This window comes from Bos indicus x Bos taurus, chromosome 20, assembly GCF_003369695.1.
Source record: "Bos indicus x Bos taurus breed Angus x Brahman F1 hybrid chromosome 20, Bos_hybrid_MaternalHap_v2.0, whole genome shotgun sequence".
NCBI classification, from domain to species: Eukaryota; Metazoa; Chordata; class Mammalia; order Artiodactyla; family Bovidae; genus Bos; species Bos indicus x Bos taurus.
In genome coordinates this window covers 972,174-993,635 of record NC_040095.1, presented here as the reverse complement: position 1 = coordinate 993,635, position 21,462 = coordinate 972,174, and the positions used below count along the sequence as shown (strand labels likewise).

Sequence of the window (21,462 nt, the reverse complement as noted above, 5' to 3'; positions counted from 1 at the left end):
CCATCACAAGCTATTTAAGAACAAACTTTGTTACTTTACTTTTCTCAGAGGAGGGGCTGGAAGTAATGTATACACATTACTGTATTTAAATTTGTTGTTTTCAGTCATGTCTGACTCTGTGACCCTATGAACTGCAGCACACCAGGCTTCCCTGTCCTTCACTATCTCCCAGAGTTTGCTCAAACTTCTGTCCATTGAGTTGTTAATGCCATCCAACCATCTCATCTTCTGTCATCCCTTTCTCCTCCCTCCTTCAGCCCTTCCCAGCATCAGGGTCTTTTCCAATGAGTTGGCTCTTCGCATCAGTTGGCCAAAGTATTGGTGCTTCAGCTTCAGTGTCGGTCCTTCCAAGGAATATTCAGGATATTTAAACCAGTCAATCATAAAGTAAATCAATCCTGATTATTCCTTGGAAGGACTGATCCTGAAGCTGAAGCTCCAGTACTTTGGCCACCTGATGCAAAGAATTGACTCATGGAAAAGACCCTGATGCTGGAAAAGATTGAAGGTAGGAGGAGAAGGGGATGGTAGAGGATGAGATGGTTGGATGGCGTCACTGACTCAGTGGACATGGGTTTGAGCAGGCTCTGGGAGTTGGTGATGGACCAGGAGGCCTGGCATGCTGCAGTCCTTGGGATTGCAAACAGTCGGACATGACTGAGTAACTGAACTGAACTGAAAATAGATAACCATAAAAATGTAAAATAAAATAGATAACCAGCAAAGACCTTCTGTATAGCACAGGGAACTATGCTCAATATTCTGTAATGGCCTAAATGATTGTTACTTCAGATAGAGGAAAGCTGGATGAGGGAGGGAGGTGGTTCCCCAGGGAGGTGGCCTAAGGAGTCATTTCACTTTTATTTCAGTGGGCTTCTGTGGTGGCTAAATGGTAAAGAACCTGCAATGTGGGAGACCTGGGTTCGATCCTTGGGTTGGGAAGATACCCTGGAGGAGGGCATGGCAACACACTCCAGTATTCTTGCCTGAAGAATCCCTTGAACAGAGGAGCCTGGCGGGCTACAGTCACAAAGAATCGGACATGATTGAGTGACTAAGCATAGCACAGAACATGATTCTTTAAATTAGAAGAGTAATCCCTCCTCAAACTTGATTTTTCCTTATACAAAGTGCTAGAATATGAAAATTGTTTCCCTTGTCACTTTATGCAACTTGAGAACTCACTGGTCTTTCTGAGGCATAATAGCAAGGCTTAGAACCTGACTAGGAGAAAAAAAGAATTCATGAATGTATGGATGGGATCTGCCACTGGGAAAATGGCTTCTCAGTACCTGAGTGTTCTGGAGGGATGCAAAGCCAATTTATAAATACCTTGTTGAGATTCCAACTTGGCCAAAATCCTGAAAAGTTTCTCATCAGTAAGGCATGGTAAATAAGAATTAATTGCTCAGGCTTCATTATTAAGAACTGTAACATATTATCCATGGTCTTTTTAAAAAAATCCTATCTTCTTAGATAATTTTAGTGGACACGATATTTATACGATTGTTAACAGGTTCATTCTTGACTTTGACTTTTCCCTAATCTTGGTTTTCTGCCACCTAAGGGGCCTCCTTCTCCCTGACACCAATACTACATAATGCTTGGAGCTCTTCCATGGTACATTCTTCTCTTTGGGACCTTTTTCAGGAGCTTCAGCCTACAAGCTGGGGCCAGAGTAGTCCATGTAGCTGTCTTTACCTGTTGTTTGAGATGACTTTTGCCAGGCATATGTTCTGCTATGTTGGGTTATGGAGTTAAATGAGATATGGTCTTTGCCCTCAGAGAGTCTGCAGATTAGCTGGCAAATCAGCAAGTACCTGGATGGGTACCAAAGTAGTCAAGATTCTTTTGATTTCAGGTGATAGAAAATTCAATTCAAACTGATTTAGGACAAAATATAAGGGAGAAAAGATAGATTGGCTCACATAATCTCAAAATACAGAGGGATCTGGTATCAGGCATGGGTGGATCCAGCTACTCACAGGATAAGCACCAGGAACCAGGCTCTTTTCATCTGCATCTGGAAAGTTCTCTCTTCATGGTACAGCTCAATGGCTTCTGGCAGCTACAGTGGAGAGAAAGCTATTGGGAATTTGAGTCACACATGTACTTCTGAAACAGTTACTGTGGTCACAGGGAGTTAATATGCTTGTAAGCCTGGCCTGGATCAAGTGCCCATCCTTAGAGCTGGGAAGAGGGATCAGCCTCACTTGTATTATATCAGGGCCGGGAAGCTTCCAAAGAAAAATTTGTTATCTGAAGAAGGGGCAACAGAAGCCAGGCAGCTGAACATACCAGGCTCTACTACGTACATAATGGCTGCTACTGCTCCTAAGTCGCTTCAGTTGTGCCCGGCTCTGTGCGACCCATAGATGGCAGCCCACCAGGCTCCCCCATCCCTGGGACTCTCCAGGCAAGAACACTGGAGTGGGTTGCCATTTCCTTCTCCAATGCATGAAAGTGAAAAGTGAAAGTGAAGTCGCTCCGTCGTGTCCAACTCTTAGCGACCCCGTGGACTGCAGCATACCAGGCTCCTCCGTCCATGGGATTTTCCAGGCAAGAGTACATAATGGCTAGCTTACTCCATACAGTGTCCTTCAGCCTGGTTGGGCATGCTCTAGGGAATATCATTAATCATTGAAAGTGCCTTCCTCCAGCCTGAGCCAGTCTGGGTTAAATAGACCATAATTGTAACCTGCAAAAAACTGACCCAAATTTGTTCTCTATTGCAGTGACCTGGACAGAAATAATATCACTAGGATCACCAAGACGGATTTTGCTGGACTTAAGAACCTCCGCGTCTTGTAAGTAGCATGAGGCTCTCCAGTGCATTTTCACCCTCAGCTCTTCAGCCTCGTGAAATGTCCCACTGCCCTGACATCACACCTTCCAGCGCTGGGCAACTAGAACTCAGCCTTCTGCAGCAGAAAGCCCTGCGTTGCATACCCGGGTTTCCTTCCTCAGCTGTCTCATTCTGTGTCTCTGTGCTGTGGGCTGGACTAGACTGATGGAAGAAGTCTGTTCTAGTGACAGGGAAAACAGAAGGCGATCCATGAATAAACCATTGTGCCCAGCTTTTAGGATGGCAGCAGGGTCATGTTGGCTCACCATGCTTCCCTTCTGTAGAGGTTATGATGTCTTCTCCAGCCTGTGCATTAAAGAGCAAACCCTTGTCTATGTTCTGAAGCTGCGAGGACTAAGTGGAACAACACATACCTCTTTAGCACGACACCTGGAAAAAGGGAAGTACTAAAAAGAAACATGAGCTCTTCCCGAAAAAAGGAAAAAAAATGTAACGGGTGCATAGAGAATGGAAAAAGTAAGAATTCATTGACTTTTAAGTAGATTTAAGGAAATTGTGAGTAAATTAGAATTAATCAACAACTGTTCTTATTTTGATATTTTTAGAATAATTAATACAGTATAACCAGAATGTTGTCGATCCAAAAATAGCTATAATGTAGCCATAAAACTTCAACTTACTACATGAATTTCAACAACTGAAAATATCTGCACATAGAAGAATAGGCTCTCAAAACTTATCCTAGGACTTCCGTTTCGTTGAATACATTGTCCAGTGATAAACAGAAGAAGGCCGACCATATATTAACCTCCTTTTCTCATGTCTTTTATCATCATCTTATTAAAGTGGGCATTTTTTACTGTTCTGTTACTTGATATAAGACCAATTATTATTTTATGTAAGAGTATTACACTAATTTTAAATTGGACATTTTGTTAGGATAATTCAACAAAGCTTTCTATTTTATTAAATGCTTTCTGGGCTTTCCTGCAATAGATTTGTAAATTTTTCATGCTGAAAAGAAAAAAAAAACATCAGTCTGGACAAAAGTTATTTATCTTGTTTCTTAATGGAGAGAAGGGGAGGAAGGAGTGGGGAGTCAGACAGGGTCAGGGCACTTACTGAACACGTGCTGCTGCACAGACAGGTAGGAAGACTTGAGATGGGCACTGGTGCAGCGGGGAAGCAAGAAATGTTAGGCCTCATTGCTGCATGTCGGACACTTTCACCCACCCCTAAATATGAATGATAAGAAGCTACCTAAATGCATGTCCACTGATGGATCTCAGATGATCAGAAGTACCAGAGAAGAGCCATTGGACCTCTTTCCTTCCTGACTCAGAAGGTGATTTTGACCTGTAAGTGAGGTTCCAGACCAAGAGTGCAGCCTGATGTTTGTTATGTCCTGGAATCTTTACTGGCAGATTTTTACTAGAAGTTGTAGCTAAAGTCTTGGTATCTAAAGCCACCTCCTTCTTTTTACTACCAGCACTTAATACAGTGCATTTTATTCTGCAGGCCAGAAATAGTAGGTTCTGATCCTGACTTGGAATTTACTACCCACGTGACCTTGAGCAGATCACTGTACGCTTCTGGGCCTCAGTTTTCTTGTCTGTAAACTAGGGAGTGAATAGTGTATTAGTTTTTGAGGGCTGCTATTACAAAGTCTGTCAGTCATGCCCCACTCTTTGCAACCCCGTAGACTGTAGCCCTCCAGTCTCCTCTGTCCGTGGGACTCTCCAGGCAAGAATACTGGAGTGGGTTGCCATGCCCTTCTCCAGGGGATCTTCCCGACTCAGGGATCGAATCCATGTCTCCTGCATTGCAGGCAGATTCTTTACTGTCTGAGCCACCAGGGAAGCACCATATCCTAGGTGACTTAAACAACAGAAGTTTACGGTCTCACATTTCTGGAGATGAGAAGTCCAGAATCAAGGTGCTGGCAGAGTAAGCTTCTGTCATGGACTGTGGAGGAAGGGTCTAGTGTGGCCTCTCTTCTAACGTCTGGTGGCCTCAGGAGTTTTCTGGCTTTGAGACAGTTGTTTCCAGGTCTCTCCACATTGTCTTCCCTTTAGGCATGTCTATCTCTGTGGCCAAATTTCTCCTTTGTATAAGGATACTTGTCAGATTGGATTAGGGTTCATCCTAATGACCTAACTTTTTTTTTTTAATTTTTTTTATTTTTAAACTTTACAATATTGTATTAGTTTTGCCAAACATCGAAATGAATCCGCCACAGGTATACCCGTGTTCCCCATCCTGAACCCTCCTCCCTCCTCCCCACCCCCACCCTCCCTCTGGGTCATCCCAGTGCACCAGCCCCAAGCATCCAGTACCGTGTATCAAACCTGGACTGGCGACTCGTTTCATACATGATATTATACAGGTTTCAATGCTATTCTCCCAAATCTCCCCACCCTCTCCCTCTCCCACAGAGTCCATAAGACTGATCTATACATCAGTGTCTCTTTTGCTGTCTCTTACACAGGGTTATTGTTACCATCTTTCTAAATTCCATATATATGTGTTAGTATACTGTATTGGTGTTTTTCTTTCTGGCTTACTTCACTCTGTATAATAGGTTCCAGTTTCATCCATCTCATTAGAACTGATTCAAATGTATTCTTTTTAATGGCTGAGTAATACTCCATTGTGTATATGTACCACAGCTTTCTTATCCATTCATCTGCTGATGGGCATCTAGGTTGCTTCCATGTCCTGGCTATTATAAACAGTGCTGCGATGAACATTGGGGTACACGTGTCTCTTTCCCTTCTGATTTCCTCAGTGTGTATGCCCAGCAGTGGGATTGCTGGATCATAAGGCAGTTCTATTTCCAGTTTTTTAAGGAATCTCCACACTGTTCTCCATAGTGGCTGTACTAGTTTGCATTCCCACCAACAGTGTAAGAGGGTTCCCTTCTCTCCACACCCTCTCCAGCATTTATTGCTTGTAGACTTATGGATTGCAGCCATTCTGACTGGCGTGAAATGGTACCTCATAGTGGTTTTGATTTGCATTTCTCTGACAATGAGTGATGTTGAGCATCTTTTCATGTGTTTGTTAGCCATCTGTACGTCTTCTTTGGAGAAATGTCTATTTAGTTCTTTGGCCCATTGGCCACGCCATGCCCCCTGCCTTGGAAGCACGGAGTCCTAACCACTGGACCGCCAGGGCAATCATGTAATGACCTCATTTTAACTTGACTACTCAGTAAAGACCCTGTATCCAAATAAGGCCACATTCTGATTTATTGGAAATTAAGTCTTCAACATATGAATTTGGGGAACATACAGTTTGACTCATAAGTAGTTAGAAGTCCTAACCCTCGTAATACCTTATGGTTTTGATGTATTCGTAAACAGTCTGTTTATTCTCACTGAAGCCTGTGGAACATCACTTGCATTGTTTTTTCATGTTTTCCTGATTGAGAAGTAAATATGATGATGATAATAACTGATGTATCTATGATGCCTTCCACAGACTAAGCTCTGTTACATAGTTACTAATGCTTATCTGCCCAGAGGAAACAGAGGCACAGATAGCTTAAGTGGTCCCAACTCTGCAGAGCAGGGAACGGAAGGAGAGGGACTCAGAAGCCAGAATGTGTGCTTTCTAACCTCCATGCAGTGCCTCTGTTCGTTTATGTTATAGAAAGTTCGGGAAACCAGCAAGGTAATAGCCTAGCCATTTATAAATGCAGCATTGGCATGCAGGTGACTGAGCCGAGCTCCCCCGAGCACCAGGGGGCGGGGTGCTGGGACCCAAGCACTGGGCCTCCAGCTAGCAGGTGCTGCTCCCTCCACATGTTCTCTGGTCTTGGGCCAGTATACCGTCCTCCCACCATCCCCGGGGGGGAAGGCCCTACCCTCTGCCAAGTCTTTCTTTTGCCCCAAGCAGTCATGTGTCTGTCAAATGACTGGCAGCTCTGACAAGTGTGTGGATCAGAATTGAGATTGGGATAAAGGTGGGGGAGTTTCATGGCTCAGTGTTAAGGTGATTTTTATTAAAGAGATATAGGCAGTAAACTGCTGATTCCAGATCATTTACCAGCTTAAAGAAGAGACATTCCTCTATTTTTTCCATTTCTTTCTCTTGCATCTGTGGGAGATTTCCTTTCATACAAGTCAGAAATCACAGCTAATGCTTCATTTTTCTAACAAAGTCAAAAATAATGCTTTGATTTTCTTACCATTACATCAGAAAGATGTAATAAAAATTCCAATTTCCATATCTGCTGTCTGCAAATAGAAAGTTTAAAATAATCACAAAAGATCATATTAATATCCTCTGGATGGTCTACAAGTTTCCTTTGACCACAGTTTATCTTTGCAGTTAATTGGTACATTCTTCTTATTTTGATAAGCTGTGCCAAAATCCCCCCCTCCCCTCACCTCCTAGACTCTGTTAATGCACTGTGTTTCATTATCTTCCTTAGCAGCTCAAAGACAATCCATTCAAGTGGCCCTTTATTAGTGTGAAAGAATCTGCTGCGTGGAATAGCTGAAATGTTTTCTAACTCACACCAATAAAATATCCTGACGTTTAAACCATATTTCCTCTCAATCTATTCTTTTTAGCTGAGTAACCTAGACAACTATCTTTTTTGAAAAACTTTCATCACACCTTGGCATATTCCCTGTATCTGTTTCTTATTTACAGTTTATTGTGAGCCAGAAAAGACTGAATCGTCTTGAATAATTTGAGCCTACCATCCATTTCCATGCAGAACTGTTAATAGAGTGCAGGTGAATGGACGAAGGCAGATAAAATGGAGATTGGGGAACTTTGGCTTCATCTAGAGGCAATTTTCCCCAAAAAAGTATGTTCAAGGAGAAGATACAAGCATTGCCTATAACAGTTGTTTCCTCCAAGGGGCGGGAATAGGCAAAGGTCTTTTCTGGTGTTATCAATTATATTCTCTTTCTTAGTAGTCTGTTGCAAGAGCTCTGCTATGCCCACAATGTGGGAACCAGCTTTATCCCAAATGGGGTTAATAAAATAGTTAAACTCTACCCCAGCCATCATCACGTGGGGGCGATTTCTGATTCTGATCCAATGTTAAAACTAAAAAAATAACAATGCCGAAAGAGCCGAAGATGAACACAACCCGTGTCCCTCTTATTCAGAACAGATTCAAGCCACAGTCAGCCCTTCTGGGTGTCTAGCCTTTCCTGGATCCCCTGGCTCCTGTAGCTGGTCAGTGAAATGAGAGTGATAGCAATGGTTAGTGCGCTCTCCTCAACTGCCTGGAAGTCTAGGCAGGAGGTTCGCAGCACACTCCTTCAGTGATTCATTGATTCATCACACCTTGGTTATTTATTGAGCCTTTAAAAACCAGGTACTAGGCTGGATCCTGAAAGGTCTAGGAAGAAGGTCCAGAAGAGGCCCAAACTACCTTACCACTCAGGATCCCAGGAGGACACAGGAGGAGAGATCAATGAAGATTTGTTTGCAAAACTGCGGGTGAGGTTAAGAGAAACCAGAATGAGTTGGTGCAGCTCCCTGGGGCTAGCAGCCATCACTAGCATCCTTTGAGCCTCAAGGAACAGTGGGAGGAAGTGGTTACCTGAGCCCCGCAAAGGAAGGACTGCCAGTTAGCACTTGGGCTCTTAGGTAGAGAAACACAGTCAACTTGGAATGATCTGGCTGAAGGGGAGTTGGAATCAATCTCCCCACCTCCCTCACTCTTCTTCCAGCCACTCATCTCCTTCCTCTGGCTGAACCCCATAGGTAACCCAGAGTCAAGGACCCTTCTCGATGAAGACAGTATAGTAAGTTTGCTGCTGCCGCTGCTAAGTCGCTTCAGTCATGTCCGACTCTGCGCGACCCCATAGACGGCAGCCCACCAGGCTGTCCCATCCCTGGGATTCACCGGGCAAGAACACTGGAGTGGGTTGCCATTTCCTTCTCTAAGTAAGTTGTCTACTCCCCTACGTAAGAACAAATTCTGTTCCGAGAGCACTTCTGTAAGCCCTGTTTCTGCTTCCCAGGTGGTGCTGGTGATAAAGAACCTGCTTGCTGGGACTTTCCTGGTCAGTGGCTGAGACTCTGCACTCCCAATGCTGGGAGCCTGGGTTCGATCCCTGGTCAGGGAACTAGATCCCACATGCCACATGCCGTAACTAAGACCCAGCACAGCCAAGTAAATGAAAAGAAAAAGAACCCGCCTGCCAGTGCAGGAGAGGTAGACACTCAGCTTCAATCTGTGGACTGGGAAGATGCCCTGGAGGAGGGCGTGGCAACCCACTCCAGTGTTCTTGCCTGGAGAATCCCATGGACAGAGGTGCCTGGTGGGCTATAGTCCGTAGGGTGGCAGAGTCGGACACAACTGAAGTGGCCTAGCACACACCAACAAAGTTGGTCTAGGTACCCAACTAACAGAATCAGCTATATAGTACTGCACTGTAATAGGTTTATAATAGTTTTCACACAAATAATACATGACAGACAAAAAATAAAGAAAACATGTTTAATCTTACAGTATCCTCCTTGAAAAGCACAGTGTACAGTGCAGCATCTGGCATACAGCGACTGGCATCAGGTGAACGAGCAAGAAGAGTTACTGACGGGAAGAGGGAGAGGAGGGGGATGGTAGAGCTGGAGGACCATCGGCAGCAGGAGGTGGAGGGCACGCTGCCGTTTCACTCCCGCCTCGTGTGACTGGACATACGAACACATGTCCGCACGTTTGAAAGTTTACAACTTGAAGGTTTGTGTGTAGAGAACTTACTGTAAAACTGAGCCTGCTAGGGCGTGACCAGGGAGGAGAAGGGGTAGGTATCCAACCGTCTCTTCTAGTTCCCTTTCTGAAATAAACTGGTAGCGTTAGAGTAATTAGGACAGAAGTAAGAGATTCCTCATGGGAGGTTGGAGTTAGACCCCTTTAGAAACCCTGAGGGAGCGTGACACTCAGCCACCTTAGTGTTGCTCCTTGTAACGACTGAGAGGTAGTGACAGCAGACTCGGTGATGGATTGATTGACAGTAAAAGCCCAGCTGGACAAACCCTCGGTAACTCACGCTGCACTGGTCCCTGTTTAGCCAGAGGCGCTAGTGAGTCTATTAGTATTCCAAGGCCCTCCTTGCCGTGTGGCAGGATGGGAAAGAGAAGGGAAGGAAAAGAACATTTATTAAGCCTCTGATTGTACTCCAGATCCTGGGCAAGATCATTTATACACTTTTTCCACTTTTAATCTCACAAGGACTTTGTGTGTGTGTGTGATTTTACAAATGAGGAAGCTGAGTCTCTGAGAGGTTGACTAGACAGTCCAGTATCACACCTTCAGTTAGTGAAAAAGCTGGAAAGGGATTCTCAACCAAATTTGAGAAGCACACCAGACTGGGAGGGAGAGCATACCATGTGGCATTATATGCATAATTTCTCCTCAGACGAGTCTAAGCTTAGCCTTTCTACTCCTTGGAGCCCATGCATTTTAAGCAAGGAGCCTATATGAGGCCAGCCTACAGGGTCAGGAATAACATCAATGTGTGAATCCCAGTGGATGAGGATTCTGGCCAGCTGTTCGTGTGCTGTGCTGTGCTTTGTCACTCAGTTGTGTCTGACTGTTTGTGACCCCATGGACTGTAGCCCGCCAGGCTCCTCTGTCCTTGGGGATTCTCCATGCAAGAATACTGGAGTGGGTAGCCTTTCCCTTTTCCAGGGGATCTTCCCAACCCAGGGATCAAACCCAGGTCTCCTGCATTGCAGGCAGATTCTTTACAGTCTGAACCACCAGGGAAGCCAAGGAATACTGGAGTGGGTAGCTGATCCCTTCTCCAGGGGATCTTCCCCAACCCAGGAATCAAACTGGGGTCTCCTGCATTGCAGGCGGATTGTTTACCAGCTGAGCTACAAGGGAAGCCCCAGCTGTTCAAATTGGAAAATATAAGCTGATTTTCCTAAAAGGGTTTCTTTTGTAGGGTGTGTATATGTGTGTATGCTATCCTGAATTTTAATTGTTTGCAACAATTTCACAAACATGTAAAATATCATTGAACCCAAAGCAAATAGCTCCATCACTCTGGTAGTCAGAAACTTCATGTGTCCTGGACTAGCCTTCTCTTTGATGTAAAATCAGTGTGTGCCCAAGGTCCTCTTGAGTGTTTTATTCATACACTAAGTCTGTGAAGTGGCTGCTGTGCTGGGAACCTGTGTTAGGGCTGGGACTGTGAAGATGAACGGCAGACCTTACCTTCTTTGTTCTTAGGCATTGTGAGGAAGATTACTTGGAAATAAACACAAAGCCCTGAGTGTTAAGCCTGAGAAGTGCAGAGGGTTATGAAATATCTCAGAGGTGGAGGGCTGGCATGCATGGAGTCATTTTTGAAGTGAAAACCAAGCTTCTCCAAGGCTATTCTTCCTTCCTTCTGCTTCTCCTTCAGGTGCCTCAGGGCGCCTCTCCTTCTGCCTCATCCAGAGGAACATACAGCCCTTTGAAAACTCTCACCTTCCAAAGAAACATCTTCAGCCACAATAGCATCCTCGCGAAGTCCCATTCGACCACCAGGGGCAGCTGTGGATGGAAAGAGCAGCCTCATCTCTTCTCTTCCCTACTGTTCAGCTAATTCATTTTAAGCTGCTTTTTTTTTTTTTTTTAAGTTTAGGGGAACAAATGTTTCATTGTACATTCAATTCTCAGGATATGCCACATGCATGAATCAAACTTTTAATCATCTGCTTGAAGGGCTTTGGAGATGGGTAGAGTTCGTGACTGGGGAGACCTAGCTTTTGTGACCGTCGCCTTCACGTTGGGAGCAGACGGGCCCGGGGCAGGTGGACTTCCTGGCACAGGGAGGCACACCCAATGGTAGCTTCAGCCTTTCTTCGAGGTGACCCAGAGACGAAGTGAGCAGAGAAAGCCCTTTCAATGAAGTATTTTTGAATCTTCGGAGGAGGGAGCTCCGAGGGAAGAGATGCTGAATATATGTGTGTTTTTTTTTTTTTTTTTATAAGAAGCAGCTTTTACCTCTTCTTTTTCTGTATAACATCCTGCAGTGCTTAGAGAGGGGAGGACATTTGCTGAGAACATTCTTAAAATAGAGGCATGGAAACCAATCTGTCAGGTAGAAGTGTGCAGGCGGCGAAACCCTGGTTACCGTGGCACCAAGCTGGGATGTGAAGTATCTTGTCCCACCAGACTGATCCCGGCTGCGGGGGAGGGGTGGGCATCAGAGGGTCACGGGAGGGGCTGAGTGACCATGCCCACATGGCCCTAAGCCTAGTACGAGAATCCGTGAGCCTCGTTCTTCCTTGACCAATGCTACCTCTTTGGTTCCAGGCATCTGGAAGACAACCAGGTCAGCGTCATCGAGAGAGGTGCCTTCCAGGATCTGAAGCAGCTGGAGCGATTGTAAGTACACACAGCCCCCTTTCTTGAAAAGCCTTATTTGTTTGTAAATTGGCTTCATTGTGGCCTCTCTAAGGAAAAAAAAAAAAAAGAAGAAGCTCCAATGTTTAATAAAATGTTTGCTATTATATTTAGAGCATATTGGATGCCTGTTAAAGAGACACTGAGATCCACTTAATCTTTTTTTTCTTTAAAAGATGCTAGAATTGGCATCTGGAGCTTGTTTTTCTGCCTCCCGGCCTTGAGCTGTCTCTGGGTAGCTGTGCGTGGGGCTGGTTCCTGCCCAAGCCTCAGCCTTCCCTCTAGTGGGTGAAGAAGTTCATTGAATATATGTGTGAGATAACCACAGTTGGTTATCCCTGCCGTGGAAACCAGCATCAGATGCTCCCTGTTCCTGTGCAGGGGGGGCAGGCTCCCTCCTCAGGCCCTGTCTTTCAGGCCTCTCTGTCCCACTAACCTGGGAGAAGACGGACAGGCGGGGTGGGCCTGCGCCTCCTCTGAGGGAGCATCAGCCCATGTCAGGAAGCCCCCATACTTCCAGGAGAGATTGTGTTGCCAGTGGTTTAAAAATAGCCCACTGTTCTGACTCTGTCAGAGGGAGAGAATGAAAGGGAGTGGAGATGGGAGATGGATGGAGCCTCCATTTGTTCTGTTAATGCTTTTGCAGAAAACTCTTGGGTCACCATGATGAGGAGTCTCCTCAGATAGTTGAGTGGGCAGCTTCACCTTTCCTTGGTTAATCACATCTGGCAGCTCATAGCATCTGGATATTTGCTTTGTGCCGTTGGAGAGGGGATTGTCCCCAAGAGCACTCAGTCGCGCTGGTGGGTGGCTCTTTCTATGCTTCCTTCTGTATCCCGGTTGACCTGATATTTCAGCCTCCTTCATTCAGGGGGCGAGGCTGTAGCAGCTCACTGCTCCTCCAACTTACCTGGAAGGATGTTCCCAATTTACCTGTCTTGTCTCTAGCGATGGGCCTGCCAACAACTGGTTAGCTTTGTGATTTGCCTTCTTTTCCCTTGGAGTCATTCTATGTGGGGTGACCTGAGAAAGGGAAGGGACATTACCCAGCAAAATCCTTACTCCCCACTCTGTGGTATGAACTGTCTCATTCATTGTTTTCCTTCCAGGTCAAAGGTTAACGTATGTTCCACTGTTGTTGGTTTGAAAATAGGACATTAATTTCTTACAAGGGAAAATAGATTAAAAAAAAAAAAAAGAATGTTGCCACTGTTTATACCTTTGACAGTGACAGTGTTAGTCGCTCAGTTGTGTCCAACTCTTTGTGACCCCACGGACTGTAGCTCACCACCTCTTCTGTCCATGGAATTCTCCTGGCAAGAATACTGGAGTGAGTTGCCATTCCCTTCTCCAGGGCATCTTCCTGACCCAGGGATCAAACGCAGGTCTCCTGCATTCCAGACAAATTCTCTACTGTCTTAGCCACCAGGGCTTCATTTCTTAAAATTTTAACTCTTCTCCTTATTTAGACCAAGGAAAAAAATAAAATATTTGTTGAACTTGCTTCCTTTGTATGAAGTACTCAACGTTTATATGGGTGAATAAATACAAAATCCTTTGTCATGAGGCCACTTCTTGCTTATTCTTCTGATTAGAAGTGTAAATAAATTCCCAATTCATTAATTTCATGGTTGCTGGGAAGGAACTAATAGAGTACTTTGGACATGCTGGGAATTGGGCCAGTACATTACATACTATCTGTTATTGTATCCCCACAAAATTCCTGTGAGGTGTGATTACCCTCATTGTGTAGATGAAGAAACAGAGGCTGAGGGCGATGAAGCCAAAGGATTGCGAGAGGGAGCCAAGATTCAAAGCCACATCTGTCTGACATCAAAGCCCACCTCCTTTCATATTTCTGTGCTGCAGACATGAGATGAAGTGTGATCTTTAGCAATGGCCCTGCAAACAGCCTCTCACATACCCACTGAACTCTGGGGAATATCAGTGGAATAGTCTAGAAAAAGGCACTTTTCTTTCGCTTGGTGAGTATGGCTGAAATATCTTGCATGTCTGGGGGACTAAGAGGATTACAGTTGTAGGGTAAGCCTGGCTGTTTCTCTCCTCTGCTGTATTAGGAAGGTCATCTAGCTGTTGTACTAGATAAACACTCAAATTTCACAGCTTTACAGGGTGGAAGTTTACTTCTTATTCATAGCAAACCCAGTGTGGGCATTCCTGGTTGCTGGGCTTTGCTCCTCCAAGGGGAGACTTCGAGACAAGGACTCCTTCTGCTTCTCCACTCTGCCATTTCTAAATCTTGGCTTCTGAGGTACCATTATTTGTCTGCATCAAGCCACTGGACGGGAAAACAGTAGGGAGGACTGCGAGTGGGAGGTTTACATGGGAAAGAACTGGAAAGACTACATATTACTTCTGCTGTTAGATGCCTTGGGTTGAAACTCAGCCACATGGCCACAGGGGAGGCTGAGAAAACTGTTGAGCTATACGTGCTGTAAGTAGGAGAAACAGGCTTAGCGAACAGCAGATCATCTCTGACTTCTGTTGCAAGTGAGTGGAAAAACACTTGGTCAAGGGGAAGAGTGGAAGTAGAGGCAGCTGGACTAGTATGCACAGCTGGACAGGCTCCCTCACTGAAGGCCTTTCAGCATCAGGGTGTGTGTGTGTGTGTGTGTGAGAAAGAGAGAGATAGAGATGGCTAGTGTGTCTTGACTAGTGATGATCGGGTTTGGGATGTCCAGTCTGCCCCCAGTGTATTTGCTGTTAATAACGGAAGAGGCAGATGGCTGCTTGTGCCATCGCATCCCTAGTCTTTGAAAGGAAGTGAAAGTCAAGTGTTCGTTGCTCAGTCATGTCCGACTCTTTGTGACCTAATGGGCTGTAGCCCACCAGGCTCTTCTGGTGTCCGTGGGATTTTCCTGCAAGAATACTTGGAATCCACTGAAGTGGATTTTCCATTCCCTTCTCCAGGGGATCTTCCCAACTGCTGGCTTAATTTACCTCTGTCTCTGTATTTCATAGTAGAATAATCTTTATGGATCATACTCTAAAAAGGAGGCTGAAAATTGTAACATTTTTGTAATGTTTATTTTCATTTGAGATGGTCATTATTGGTGTCATCTCTTTCAGGGATTATGGGGAAAAGGGAGAGAATTCTATCCTTCAGGTCTCTGCTGAGAGGAATTCTCTCTTTCTCCATGAAGACCCTTGCCCAGATTCAGTGAGGTGCTCCTTCCCTCATGACTACACATGTTGGCCCGTATCATAGCCTTTATGCCATATTTCAATTTCTTATTTGGCTGATCGTCTATCCCCAGAACTATGAGTATGTTGAATGAGGAATTGCATTCCATCTAACTGTTACTCTCAAAGCCTTGTGCAAAGCATGATACTAATAGTAAACACTTGTAGTGCTTACTCATCAAATACAGTGGTTTTGAACTAGGACCAGTTTTTCCTGCCAGAGGACCCCTGGCAATGTCTGGAGACGTCCTTCCTTATTACAACTGCAGGATGCTGACAACATATAATGACTAGAAGTCAGGAGTTCTGCTGAACAACCTACAATGTATAGAACAGCTCCCAGAACAAAGAATTACCCAGCCCCAAATGTTGTTACTGCTGAGATTGAGAATCTCTCTTCTTTCCCTGTTATGCATCAGATGCCATTTTAGTAATGATATAGGCCATCTTATTTAATCCATATAACATTATGAGGTTAGAATGATCACATTCCTGATGTGAAAAAACATAAAATTCAAAGCATTGACTAAATATGCTTATTCTAAATCTAATAGCTAGAGCTTGCTTCTGATTTTGAGGAAGTATACAGGATAGGGGAGCAAGTTTTTAAATAAACCCAGGAGAAAACAAGTAAATCCTGTGAACATTCTACAAGATAACTGCCCTGATCTGTTCAAAAAGTCAGTGTTATGAAGGAGATGGGATTTGACTGTTCTACGTTAGAAGCAGCTTAGGGTAGAAAAAGTAGTACAAAAATTGGGAAGGTCAATGGAGTTTAAGTGTTTGAAGATCTTTGAATTATGCAGAAAGTGATAGTGGTGCTGATGTTTATTGCTTTATTAAATGAAGGATGCATATTAAAATCTGTAAGATAGCTATTAAAAAGGCTAGTTAAAAAATATAACTTAGTAGGGGGAGAAATGATACCAAAAAATGTGGCTAATTCAAATAAGGGATAAAGGGAAAGAAAAAGGGACACAGAATAAAATGAGACAAAGAAAACAAATATTAAGATGATGTATTTAAATACAAATATATCATGATTATTTTGTATGACAATGATTAATACTTTAAAAGACACAGATTGTCAGGATGGATTAAAAGAAAACAATAATTATGTGATTCTTCTAAAAGAGGAACATTAGGCAAAAAGAGAGAGAAAAGTGAAAGTGAGAGGATAGACAATGACCCTGTGAGGACACTAACCAGTAGAAGGCTGAGGTGGCTAAGTTAACACAGATGAAATGAACTTCACAACAAGAAACATGAATGGAGGTACAGAGGGATGTTTCATAATGATAAAGGAGTGAATCAATCAGGAAGGCGCAGCAGACCTGCACTGGACATACTGTTACGTGTAGTATGCATGTGTGTGTGAGTGGTTGTCACTCTGTAAGTTGTGTTCCACTTCTTTGCGACCCCGTAAACTATATAGCAAGCCGGACTTCCCTGTCCTTTACTATCTCCAGGAGTTTGCTCAACCTCATGCCCAGTGAGTCAGTGAGGCCATCTAACCACCTCATCATCTGTCAGCTTGTTCTCCTCTTGCTGTCAGTCTTTCCCAGCATCAGGATCTTTCCCAATCAGTCGGCTCTTTGCATCAGGTGGCCAAAGTGTTGTAGGTCCAGCATCAGTCCTTCCAATGAATATTCAGGACTGATTTCCTTTAGGATGGAATGGTTTGATCTTGCTGTCCAAGAGACTCTTAAGAGTCTTCTCCAGCACCACAGTTCGAAAGCATCTATTCTTTGGTGCTCAGCCTTCTTTGTGGTCTAACTCTCACATCCATACCTGACTACTAGAAAAGCCATAGCTTTGACTATATAGACCTTGGTAGGTAAAGTGATGTCTCTGCATTTTAATATGCTGTCTAGGTTGGTCCGGAGAAGGTAATGGCAACCCACTCCAGTACTCTTGCCTAGAAAATCCCATGGATGGAGGAGCCTGGTAGGTTGCAGTCCATGGGGTCCTGAAGAGTCAGACACGACTGAGCGACTTCACTTTCACTTTTCACTTTCATGCATTAGAGAAGGAAATGGCAACCCATTCCAGTGTTCTTGCCTGCAGAATCCCAGGAACGGCAGAGTCTGGTGGGCTGCCATCTATGGGGTCGAACAAAGTCGGACACTATTGAAGCGATTTAGCAGCAGCAGCAGCAGGTTGGTCATAACTTTTCTTTCAAGGAGCAAGCGTCTTTTAATTTTGTGACTGCAGTCACCATCCACAGTGATTTTGGAGTCCAGGAAAATAACATCTGTCACTGTTTCCGCTTTTCCCCCCATCTATTTGCCATGAAGTGATGGGACTGCATGCCATGATCTTAGTTTTATAAATGTTGAGTTTTAAGCCAAATTTTTCACTCTCCTCTTTCACCTTCATCAAGAGGCTCTTTAGTTTCTCTTTGCTTTCTGCCTTGTCTGAGGTTGTTGATATTTCTCCTGGCAATCTTGATTCTAGCTGTGCTTCATCCAGCCCGGCATTTCGCATAATGTACTCTGCATGTAAGTTAAATAAGCAGGGTGACAATATACAGCCTTGATGTACTCTTTTCCCAGTTTTGAACCAGTCTGTTGTTCCATATACGCTAAGTGCTAAGTCGCTTCAGTCGTGTCCAACTCTGTGCGACCCCGTAGACGGCAGCCCACCAGGCTCCCCCGTCCCTGGGATTCTCCAGGCAAGAACACTGGAGTGGGTTGCCATTTCCTTCTCCAATGCATGAAGTGAAAAGTGAAAGTGAAGTTGCTCAGTCGTGTCCGACTCTTCGAGACTCCATGGACTGCAGCCTACCAGGCTCCTCCATCCATGGATTTTCCAGGCAAGAGTACTGGAGTGGGGTGCCACTGCCTTCTCCTGTTCCATGTATAGTGTATATTAAATCCATATTCTGAAAATACAGAAAACAAATACTGACAAAACTAAATGGATAAAGAGACAAGTTTCTAATCATTTAAGATAAGGTCCTTTAATTGATGAACAGGCAGAGAAAATTGTTAGTAACAGTATAGAATATTTTAATGACAAGGTTTACAAACCTGACCTACTTGAAACAAAGAGAACAATGCAACCAGGAAGTGTAGAATAACCATTTATTCAGGTTCGTGTAGAACTTTTATGAAATACTGGTCTGGAAAGCAGATCTCAACAATTATCAAAGTATAAAATCATAAGGAGCATTTTCTCTAACCACAGTAGAAATACAGAAATCAACAACAACCAAAAAAAACAGTAGAAATTTTCAAAATATTTAGAAACTGAATGATATTCCTTTAAATAATCTGTTAGTCAAAAAACATTTCGATGGACATTGGAAGATATATTTTTTAGAATGTTAATAAACATCCAGTATATCACAAAGTATGGATTGCAGCCAAAGTCATGCCTAGAGGAAAATGTATAGCCTTTAAGTATATTATTTGATTTATGTATAGTACCTATTTAAAATGAAGTAAGATTAAAATCTTTATTAAAATACCTTTATTAAGATGTAAGGAGCATCTCCCTTTCCCTGTGGTAAAGAATCTGCCTGCCAATGCAGGATGCAGAGAGACACAGGTTTGATCCCTGGGTTGGGAAGATGCCCTGGAATAGGAAATGGCAAACCACTCCAGTATTCTTGCCTAGAAAATTCCATGGACGGAGAAGCCTGGTGGGCCAAGTCCACGGGGTCACAAAGAGTCGGACATGACTGAGTGCTGTGAGCACACAAGGAGCTGGAGAAAGCAGAAGGGAGAAAATGAGCGATAGCAGAGGCGTGTGGCGCAGGGGCGTGTGGCACAGGGGCGTGGGACGCAGGGGCGTGAGACGCAGGGGCGTGTGGCGCAGGGGCGTGGGACGCAGGGGCGTGTGGCGCAGGGGCGTGTGGCGCAGAAAGCCTTAAAAAGCAGCCTTTCATTCCTGAAAAAATGATAAAAACCAACAAGGCTTATTAGAAAGCAAAACAGAAGGAAGACTAAATTACTGATATGCAGGATAAAATGAGGGACATGAGTACAGATTTTCAAAGATTAAAATGATAGTAAGAACAAATTTTGAAGAACTTTATTTCAAGGATTTTAGAGATTAAATGAAATTAAAAACTAAAACAAGAAGTAGAAAATATACATAACCCTACCACAAGGAGATCCAACCAGTCCATTCTAAAGGAGATCAGCCCTGGGTATTCTTTGGAAGGACTGATGCTGAAGCTGAAACTCCAGTACTTTGGCCACCTCATGAGAAGAGTTGCCTCATTGGAAAAGACTCTGATGCTGGGAGGGATTGGGGGCAGGAGGAGAAGGGGACGACAGAGGATGAGATGGCTAGATGGCATCACCGACTCGAAGGACGAGAGTTTGAGTGAACTCTGGGAGTTGGTGATGGACAGGGAGGCCTGGCGTGCTGTGATTCATGGGGTCTCAAAGAGTCAGACATGACTGACCGACTGAACTGAATTGGACTGAAAATCTAATTAAACCTTTAATTTAAATTAAATGAAATAAGCCTTTAATTTAATCTAAATATTTCCCTAAGAACTGTCTAAGCTCACGTGGCTTCATCAGTAAATTGTACCAAAGTTTTAAGAAATAAATAGTATCAATTTAACATAAACCCATTTTATACAGAAAATCAACTTTAGTCATTTGGAGAGCATAACCTTTATAGCAAAACCCAACAAAGCATTTCAAGAGAAAATATAAAAGTATGGATTGCATACAGCATATTTCATGAGTATTTATCTGAATTTCCTAACAAAATATTAGTGAAATGAATTTGGCAATACCCAAAAAGGATATATTATAGCCAAGTTTGGCTTATTCAAGGAAGGCAAGGTTAGTTAAACATTTGAACATTCCTCCCTTCAAAACATGCTGAACAACTAGGATAACAAAAGCAAAGACACACAGACAACATCTACAATAAAACTTGTTGACAGAATATCCCAGTAAACACCCACCTCCCTAGGTGTGTGTTTCAGTACCCAAATACTGTTGTGTTTTCTCAGCTGTGTGGGAGAAAGTAGAAAGAGGAACTTGAGAACAGGAGATTTCTAAAATTACCAATACATACTCCCTGGAAAACACAGTGATCAAACTAAGTTCAGTTCAGTTCAGTCGCTCAATCGTGTCTGACTCTTTGTGACCCCATGGACTGCAGCACGCCAGGCCTCCCTGTCCATCACCAACTCCTGGAGTTTACTCAAACTCAAGTCCATTGAGTTGGTGATGCCATCCAACCATCTCATCCTCTGTCGTCCCCTTCTCCTCTCACCTACAATCTTTCCCATCATCAGGGTCTTTTCAAATAAGTCAGGGTCTTTTCCAAGGAGTCAGTTCTTTGCATCAGGTGGCCAAAGTATTGGAGTTTCCAGCTTCAACATCAGTCCTTCCAATGAACAGTCAGGACTGATTTCCTTTAGGATGGACTGGTTGGATCTCCTTGCAGTCCAAGGCACTCTCAAGAGTTTTGTCCAACACAAGAGTTCAAAAGCATCAATCCTTCGGCACTCAGCTTTCTTTATAGTCCAAATCTCACATCCATACATGACTACTGGAAAAACCATAGCCTTGACTAGATGGACCTTTGTTGACAAAGTAATGTCTCTGCTATTTAATACACTGTCTAGGTTGGTCATAACTTTCCTTCCAAGGAGTAAGTGTCTTTTAATTGCATGGCTGCAGTCACCATCTAGTGATTTTGGAGCCCCCAGAAATAAAGTCTGCCACTGTTTCCACTGTTTCCCCATCTATTTCCCATGAAATGATGGGACCAGATGCCGTGATCTTTGTTTTCTAAATGTTGAGCTTTAAGCCAACTTTTTCACTCTCCTCTTTCACTTTCATCAAGAGGCTCTTTAGTTCTTCTTCACTTTCTGCCATAAGGGTGGTGTCATCTGCATATCTGAGGTTATTGATACTTCTCCCAGCAATCTTGATTCCAGCTTGTGCTTCCTCCAGTCCAGCATTTCTCATGATGTACTCTGCATAGAAGTTGAATAAGCAGGGTGACAATATACAGCCTTGACGTAGTACTTTTGCTATTTGGAAACAGTCCATTGTTCCATGTCCAGTTCTAACTGTTGCTTCCTGACCTGCATACAGATTTC

The 21,462-nt window shown here is 43.8% G+C and overlaps 1 protein-coding gene across 2 annotated transcripts in view; it reads left to right on the top strand.

The window, feature by feature from the left end:
• The window catches only part of SLIT3 (slit guidance ligand 3), a 718,206-nt gene that overhangs the window by 52,598 nt on the left and 644,146 nt on the right, over positions 1-21,462 (top strand). For both annotated transcript variants that reach the window (XM_027520392.1, XM_027520393.1), the window contains exons 2-3: positions 2,736-2,807; positions 12,087-12,158. In XM_027520392.1, coding sequence (XP_027376193.1) covers positions 2,736-2,807; positions 12,087-12,158 — 144 coding nt within the window. The remainder of the gene's footprint in view (positions 1-2,735; positions 2,808-12,086; positions 12,159-21,462) is intronic.